The sequence below is a fragment of the Setaria viridis genome, chromosome 9 (genome assembly GCF_005286985.2).
Source record: "Setaria viridis chromosome 9, Setaria_viridis_v4.0, whole genome shotgun sequence".
NCBI classification, from domain to species: domain Eukaryota; kingdom Viridiplantae; phylum Streptophyta; class Magnoliopsida; order Poales; family Poaceae; genus Setaria; species Setaria viridis.
Window position 1 is genome coordinate 5,477,047 of NC_048271.2, and position 8,486 is coordinate 5,485,532.

At 51.1% G+C, this 8,486-nt stretch overlaps 1 protein-coding gene across 5 annotated transcripts; it reads right to left on the minus strand.

The window, feature by feature from the left end:
* Positions 1-156: 156 nt before the first annotated feature.
* Positions 157-5,245, minus strand: LOC117837884 (uncharacterized). 5 transcript variants are annotated; one of them, XM_034717689.2, is made up of 7 exons: positions 4,773-5,245; positions 2,321-2,784; positions 2,136-2,226; positions 1,904-2,049; positions 1,560-1,803; positions 1,371-1,475; positions 157-1,251 (listed from the first exon to the last, which is right to left on the minus strand). In XM_034717689.2, exons 2-7 carry the CDS (start codon positions 2,743-2,745, stop codon positions 382-384), a joined length of 1,881 nt encoding a protein of 626 aa, XP_034573580.1. In that variant the 5' UTR covers positions 2,746-2,784; positions 4,773-5,245; the 3' UTR covers positions 157-381. The 5 variants fall into 5 exon arrangements, with proteins under 5 accessions (XP_034573580.1, XP_034573579.1, XP_034573581.1 ...); XM_034717688.2 differs by lacking the exon at positions 4,773-5,245 and adding an exon at positions 4,535-4,715; XM_034717690.2 differs by lacking the exon at positions 4,773-5,245 and adding an exon at positions 3,997-4,303.
* Between the last annotated feature and the right edge of the window lie 3,241 nt (positions 5,246-8,486).

Here is an 8,486-nt window from a genome sequence, read left to right on the forward strand (position 1 = left end):
GATGTGCTATTCCCGTATTGTTGGTCTCTGAATTTTGTGTAGACATCAGTTTTCTATTGAACCTGTCGGATTTTGATTCTGATCCATTGAGTCGAAAATATGATTTCTACTTGTTTAACTATAAGCAACCATACAAGTAAACAGCCCTTGAGAGAATTGAGCAAAGATCAAAGCAATATATCATATAAGAATGAGCTCGCTCATCTAGTGGAGTGGATGTACTCCCACTGAGAACTGAGCATGCACCAAAATTAACTGACAAACGGCCAAGGAACCAAGAACTCCCAAGTTCATGTCCCTGCGCCAGACAGAGCACTGTTTAATTCAATTTCCTACCCCTACCACCAATCCACCATCCCCTGCTGCAGGAGAGCACCGGGTCTAGTATGCCTTGCCCTTTGTGGTGAGCCCGAAGCCCAGCGGGAAGAGCGGGTCGTAGTGCGCGTCGCCGTAGTTCATCGGCAGCTGGTCCACCGACTTGAACCACGTCCGCGGCAGCTTCCCCGTGAACCCGTAGTCGCCGAACAGCACGTCGGTGACGCCCTGTCCCTCCGTCCCCGGCAGCCACGCGGCGACGAGCGCGTCCGTGGCGCCCAGGAATGGCTGGATCACCACGGGGCGGCCGCTGATGAGCACGGTCGCGCACCGCACGGCGCCGCACACCGTCTGGATCGTGCTCGGCCCCGGGTCCGGGATCGTCAGGTTCATGCTGTCCCCCTTGGTCTCGGTGTAGGGGTGCTCGCCCACGGCCACGATGGCGTACGAGAAGCCGCCGTTCTTGACGAACTCCGCGTCGGGGTTCTCCGCGAACACCACCGTCGTCGACGGGTCCACGGCCGCCTTCACGGCGTCGAGGATGGTGGTGCCGACGGTGATGCGGCCCGTGTCGCCCTGCCACTCGATGGTCCACCCGCCGCACTGGTACCCCAGGTTGTCGGCGTGGCTACCCGCGACGAGGATCTTGGCCGCCTTCTTGGGCAGCGGCAGCAGCGGCGCGTCGCCAGGCTTGCCGTTCTTGAGGAGCACGAGCGACTTCCTCACCGCCTCCCTCGCCAGGTCCCGGTGCTCCTGCTTCCCCAGCTGGTCGGCCAAGGTGGCGTCGGGCATGGGGTTCTCGAACAAGCCCATGGTGAACTTGACGCGCAGGATCCTAGTCACCGCGTCGTCGATCCGGCTCATCGGGATCACGCCACTGTTGACGTGGCCGGTCAGGATGCTGATGAAGCTCTGGTAGTTGTTGGGCACCATGATCTGCAGCGCATCACAGTCACAGCAATGGATTAGCTTCATCTCCAAGGAATACCTGAAGCATGACCATGGTAACAAGTAGGAACAAGATTGGGCTGCAAAGCTGCTGCTAGTTTGCTTACCATGTCAATGCCGGCAAGAATTCCAGCCTGGACAGAGTAGGAGTAGTTTGCCCCTGCAGGGCTGGTGATCCTGTCAATACCCTCCCAATCTGAGATGGTGAAACCCTGTAACGAGCAAAACAATTGAGCATCTGAAGACACTGTGATTCAGACCAATGGACTCCTTGAAGTTATAATTTTTTTTTTTACCTTGAACTTGAGCCTGCCCTTGAGGAAACCGGTGATGAGATCGTGGTTGGCGTGCATCTTGAAGCCGTTCCAGCTGGAGTAGGAGATCATGACCGTGGAGACGCCCTTCCGAAGCGAGTCCAGGTAGGCCGGCATGTGGATGCTCATCAGGCCCTGCCGGTCGATGATGGTGTTGTTCTCGTTGATGCCGTTCTGCGTGCCGCCGTCGCCGACGAAGTGCTTGGCACACGCTGCCACCTTGTTCCTGCACAGTTAATTTGGGCGAGCCATTTCAGAACATATGCAAAGAAGGTTGCAGATGGATAGACACCACCGGATTCTGTGCCGTGATTTGTTTCACTCACTTTCCGGCAACGTAGGGCATGCCGCTGGTGAAGTTCTGCGGAACGTCGCCCTGCAGCCCCGGGATGAGCTCTGTCATGGCCTGCACGATCCGGTGGTCCTCGCTGTAGCTCTCGTAGCACCGCCCCCATCTCGGATCACGGCACACCTGCGTACCAACAGCAACATCAGCAAAACTGATTAGGAGCAAAAAGGGAGGCTGGCATTGTCGCCTCAAGGATTGGGAATGCTCACCGCAATGCATGGCGCGAACGCGTACTGGATGCCGGTGGCTCGCACTTCGAGCGCGGTCGCGGCGCCGATCCTCTTCACAAGTTCAGGATCCCTGCATGATGCAATTCAAAAGGAACATGAGGAATTCAGACAACTTAGCAAGCTGCACACAAGCTGGCAGAGCAATCTGGAGAGAATGTGCTTGCCTGGTGGCTCCGAGCGCGACGTTGTGGGGGAAGATGGTGGCGCCGTAGACGTTGTTGTGGCCGTGGACGGCGTCAATGCCGTAGATCATCGGGATGCCCAGCCGCGTGGACAGGCACGCCTTCTGGAAGTCAGTGATCATGCTCATCCACTCCGCCGCCGTCGCCCCCTTCCGCGGCACGCTCCCGCCGCCGCTGAGCAGGCTGCCGATGAAGTTGTCCTTGAGCACCTGCGGCGACGCGACCAGCCGCTCGATCTGCGTCATCTGCCCGATCTTCTCGGCGAGCGTCATCCGGCCGAGGAGGTCCCTGACGCGGTCCTCCACGGGCAGCCCGGGGTCCTTGTACGGCAGCTGTGCGTCGCCGTACGCCGCGGACCAGAAGAGCAGCAGCAGCGCGGCCACCGCCGGCGCCGTGAGCAGCGCCATCCTGTGCCGGCGAAGGAGCGGGACGAGGCGTCTCCGGACCTGCGCGTCGTAGCATTGCAGCGACCAGATCAGAATCTCCGTGAAGTGATCCACCAGGGGCTCGAGCACGCCCGACCTGATGCGGCCGGCGAGCTCGCCGCCCATGACCGGTCAACAGCGGCAAGAACCGGGGATGCAGGGATGCAGTGATCCAAGAAACCATCATGGCTCGTGCTAACGAGACTACAACGACTAGCTTGACTTGTCGGCCGAGCCATGTGTTGGTGGTGCTTGCAAATGGATTGCGGACGAGAAATTAACAATTAGTATAACCGGTAGGCTGTCAGGATCAAGGTGTCTTTTTTATACAGGTGTCGTTGCGATTCGCGAAAGCAATAGGCGCTCTCTGAGCAATCACATGATGGGTGGGACCTGATGCTAACCTTAGTTTTTACTGGGGCCTGTTCGAATGAGCCAAAATAAACGGTAACGGCTGTTCAGCCAGCTTTTTTTTTACTTCTCTCTATTTCTACTGTTCAAAAACACAAAGGGATTAAGATTAACATGCTGGAGATTAGATATTCCTGTAGCAGTCTCTGTAAATTCATAACACCACAGTACTCGTTGAACAGGAATTTGACCAGAGTGAAAAAAAACAACAATTGCAATTTTTTTTTTAAAAAAAAGCTTCTGCGTACTGCGTACTAGTAAAGAGTAAACACCCAAAGGCAGAAGATTAGCGGCAAACGAAAGAAAAACCAGCACGATTTGCTTGCGAGGCACAGGCACTACAAGTTCAAGGCAGTGAAACCAAGGATGAAGAAGAAGGGAGGCTAGAGCCATGAGAAATCGGGAACGAACCAATCAATCACCAGAAGCAGAGGAGATGGAGCCCTGCCGACTGCCGTGCCACAAATGTGTGAGCCCGGTAAGAACAGGGGGGCCGGCTGGGTTTATATCAGTCTTTCAGAGCAGAGCTCCTATGAGAGAAAAGGTGAACGAAATTCCATGGTTTTGTTGCAACCGGTTGGAATCCATCCCTCACACACAAAAAGCCACCATTTTCCCCCCCTTTCCAAAAGCCCAACACGCGTGAACGGCCGGCCCCCTCCGAGGCTTCCAACTCGAGTGCAGAGTTGCAGGGTGCCCCCCGGACACGCGCTCCATGCCAGCGACGAGAGGACACGGCACGCGTGTTCGTGCAGTTACTGCGACGGCTACGAGGATGCCACACCACTACTTCTATTGAGCAAGAAACCGCCCGAGTCTTACCAGAAAGGGAGGGCGGATGGAAAGAAGAAGAAGATGAAGAACAGAGGAGGAGCCTGCCGTGCCGTCTCCTCCATGGCGAGTGTGGTTTATATAACGGAGCAAGCAAACCGGGGCAGGGGCAGGTAATGCGGATAAGGGCTGTGAGGAGTGGTTGGAGCAGGGACCGCGCCCGCCATGGCAGATTGGCAGCTTCAATGCGAGCCACTCCTCCCGCCGGGAAATATCCCCCGTGATGATCCGGTCGTCGTCGCGTCGCCTCGGCTTGTTGCCTTCCGGCGCGGGTGCTCGGCGAAAGCAACCCGTGATGGATGGATCCCGGCCGGTTCTCTTCTCGGGCTCTCGGCGGCGAGAATTACCGGCGGTGGATTATTACCAAGCACTAATTACCGCGGTTAGTGCGCAACAAGCTCAAGGTGATTGCAAGGTGAAGACGACGAGGGGAGCCGCCGGAGTCAGCAAGTGTACAAAACCCGTGTGAACAAGAACAGAAAGAATACAAGAAATCCTCTGCTCTCCCTTTGCCAAGTTGAGGACTCACTCGGGCCAGCAGTTTCATCCCCGTCCCCATGTGAGCGAGGGACACCGTGGGGACGCCCAGGAAAGCAACACGGCGAGCCGGGGCAGAGCACCAACAGATAACAGCCAAAGCCAGAAGTTGTGCGAGGTCGAGCAATGCCGGAAATGGTGGGAAAGCCCAGAGTGGCCCGAGGTGGAAGATGACTACATGTTGCCTGTGCGAGATTTAAATAGGAAGCTAGGGGCCTGGTGTTACTTACAGGTTGGTGCTAGGTAGCCGTCTTGATCAAGGCAAGAACCGCAACGGGGGCGATTGCGTGTCACGATGGCGCCGGTGATGGGCGCGGGTGGTGGCCGGTGCGGCGGCAGGGGAAGGGGGACCCGGTCGATTGAATACGACGGCGACACAGTCAGCACTCCTCCCTCCTCTGATCCAGCCCTATCTGCACAGTGCCAAGGTTTATCCTGCTCCCTCCTCCCCGTCCTCCTACCCAGCCGCCGCAGCGAATTATTGCAGCAAGTGGAGGAGTGCGCGCAGAAGCAACACACCTCGAGCAAGCCAAGCAACACAATGCGGGGAGACTGGACGGAGGAAGACGAAGAAGAGGAGGCAACGGCTAGGTGTGGGTGGTGGGGATGCGAGGTCTGGCCATGGCGGACGCAATGATTTATAGCCGGAGGCGAAGGGATCGAGGCCACTGGCGAGGGAGCAAGAGAGCGAGCAGTAACGGACAGAACCCGCGGGCACGGCGGGGCAGACAGGGAAGCAGAGGAGTAGAGGACCCGGCAGGGAGTCTCGTTGAATAGCAATAAACCCCAACGTTCGAATCGGGGGGCGCATCCTGGCCGTCCGTGGGGTGACGGACGGATGGGATTTGCCTAGCGCGCCGTGGGGTAGGCGTTAGGTGGGGTGGGGAGGGGAACGTGAGCGCCATGTTGGGTGTCTGGGTTTCTTTTTGTTGGCCTGCGCTTTTCGGCGAGAAAGCCAACGGTTAGTAGTGCAATGCACATCAGAAACAGACGTTAGGGGAGGTGTTTTTTTGTTGTGATTTGTACTACAGCTTTGCAGATCTCTAGGCTTCTCTTGAGCTTCTGTTCTCGTGCTGGATGGAGATTTCGATTCCTATGTATTTTGATATTTGAACTTGGGAGCTGTACCGTTTGAGTTTGGCCTTTTTCTTTTTTCCTCTTTTCTTTTATTCCTCTTGGACGAGGTTGTTGGATGCTTCCAATGCTTATTAGAAATTTTGGAAGTCCACAAGATGATTCTTTAGCTATTATTGGTTGTTAATTATATCCGTATTTAGGTATTACTAAAATGTATTTTGCCCTTGCGTGACAATATGCTGTACTGATAAGAAAACATAGCTTTTTATGAAAAAAAAAATTATGTATCATCACGTCCATTGCTATGAGAATTATACAATTAAATAGCACATCACGAACTATCTCAATATTTACAATGGAGTACCAACGGATGCAGAAGAGAGAAACAATGCATGATGCCGCTATATTTAACAAATTGTCTCGTGTGAAAAATCATGAGTCTTATATGAGAAGGTGAAGTACGTCTCATACAAAGAGATATGCTCCCCTGTTGATACGATGCAAACATGCACATTATCTCGACATCTTTTCCAATATATAATCATCTCGATAGTTTATAAACCATAAATATCACTCGCTTCGTGCTTGCCACCGGTCGCCATCATCCGAGATCGCCTTACTAGAGGTGGAGAAGCAAATGTCAAAGGGTAAATTCACAGTTAAGTACTGATTACGTGCGGTGAAAACGAAACTTCTCATCTCCCTCTTAAAACAGCAAGGTCCTGTTTAGTTCCCTCCAAAATCCTAATTTTGGCACTATGCAAAAAGAAGATTCTCCATCATATCAAACTTACGGTACATGCATGGAGTACTGAATGTAGATGAAATCAAAAACTAATTGCACAGTTTTGTTGTACTTTGTGAGACGAATCTTTTGAGCCTAATTAGTCAATATTTGGACAATAATTCACAAATACAAACGAAATGCTACAGTTGCGCTGCAGTAATTTTGGTTATCCAAAGTTGGGCAACTAAACAAGACCCAAGTTAGCGTTTCTTCTTTCAAAAGGGAAAGTACAAAAAAAAAAGAGAGCAGGCACGCAAGAGGATATTGATAGGGATGCAAGCAACAAAGTGGAGTAGACTTGAAAGGAGGATCCCGTGAGGGAACATACATGATTGAATGATATGATAAGGACGTGTGCCGTATTCCATTGATTGCATTTGAGATCTGCATTTATTTATTACTAACTCAGACCAAATTTTAGTGCGTGCCATCACGTTATCTAAAAAATGTGGCTGTTCCTCCGCCAAAAAATTGTGATCTTCTCATATCCCAAGCGGAGACGCTAAAAATCTTTGTGCTAACTACGAGTACGTTACAAAGCTTAACAGCCGGTTTTTAAATTGCAATTCCCGAAAAAGGATCCATGTCTATGTGTTTCTTTGCACACAATCTTTCCCTTGATCTAATTCATCTAACCAGATTTGATTATTATTTAGTTTCTCAAGAACTAAGTCTGTTTATTTAGTTATTAGCTAGTACTCGTATGAAACTATTATTCTTACAAGCAGCATACTCCTAGAGAAGTCTAAAAATATGAAATCATTGCAAAATGTCAAGTATTTTCTGAAAAGAAAAAACTTGTGGGCTCAGTTCCATCTACAGTAAGAATTTATTGCAAAATACCAAGTATTTTCCTTTTTCTATATAGGCAACCAGCACTAGCTTGTTCAAGCTGGAAGGAGGAACCCTTTAAGGCCCCCTATGTGGGTCACTGAGACTCTTCCTATTTCCCACGGGAATTGTACCTAACCCATGAATCTATTGCAAATTAAATCACTGAATTTCAAACATGTCCTATACTCCTAGCAACCAACTGACTGTACTTCTTCCATCTTTCAATAACGAGAAATTGAACCATTACCGCGTTGCACAAACATAGTAATCCCTCTGTTTCAAAATGTAGGTCGTTTTGAATTTTCCAAAATGTAGGTCGTTTTGAATTTTCTAGATACATTGCTATGTATCTAGATATAACCTTATATTTAGGTGTATAGCAAAATCTATATATATAAAAGTTAAAACGGCCTACATTTTGGAACGGATGGAGTATATATAATAAAACCCAAAGTCTTGTCAAGAAGTTGTTACTACTTCTGTTTAATAATGAAATCACTGTGATATATACTAAACTATATAAAAATCATATGCTCGAGATACATGTAGCAGGAAAGATGGGAATTTATGTATGTATACATAAGAAATGATATCTTCAGCAAAGAAGAGTGTCAGCTGAAGATAGGTAAGATGAGCACCAAGTGGCACACTAGTACACTACCTATGTCATATGCAGTGTACGTTACTGTGGCTTGGGCAAAGCCCTAGATGCCGTCCGGATATGATGGGGCGTGCACCTTCTACATGATGTGATGCGCGCCGCACATCGCATCATCATACAAAAAAAAAAAACTTGGCGATGGATAGGATAACGACCGCGACGTCTGAATTCCTCCTCCGTTGGCAACAGCAAAACAAATGCACTACTCAACACCAAGATGTGAACCACGCTCGCTCCAGTGTCTAATTGCTTACGGAGACTACATGCTGAGACTGTCGATGGACCGGACATGAACGGCGGCCACACAGCATGCTCCAGGTCGTGCGTGTGCTCTGGAAACTCAGGTTTGGACATGGGAGGTTTGTGGAATCGTGATGCGCCGGAGGCCACACGCTGCCGCGTTCAGTTGGGAGTCGGGACGGAGTAGGATAATTCGGACCGGCCTGCCGACCTTCCTCGGCAACGGCGACTCGGCAGGCGAAGTTGAAAGACTCGCCGTGCGTGCTCGCCACCGGCGCTGTACTTTTACCTTATCTTGCCTGTACGGAAGCAGTACCATTCTATGAAACCCTGTCTGTCGGTAAA

What these genes read in the sequence shown, in the direction of transcription:
- LOC117837884 (XM_072291137.1), bottom strand. Translation starts at nt 2,950, where the DNA reads ATGATGGTTTCTTGGATCACTGCATCCCTGCATCCCCGGTTCTTGCCG. An exon ending in GAGCTCGCCGGCCGCATCAG is followed by an intron (nt 2,785 to 2,860) that starts GTCGGGCGTGCT and finishes TACGACGCGCAG; the next exon opens with GTCCGGAGACGCCTCGTCCC. An exon ending in AGGGCAGGCTCAAGTTCAAG is followed by an intron (nt 1,476 to 1,559) that starts GTAAAAAAAAAA and finishes TGCTCGTTACAG; the next exon opens with GGTTTCACCATCTCAGATTG.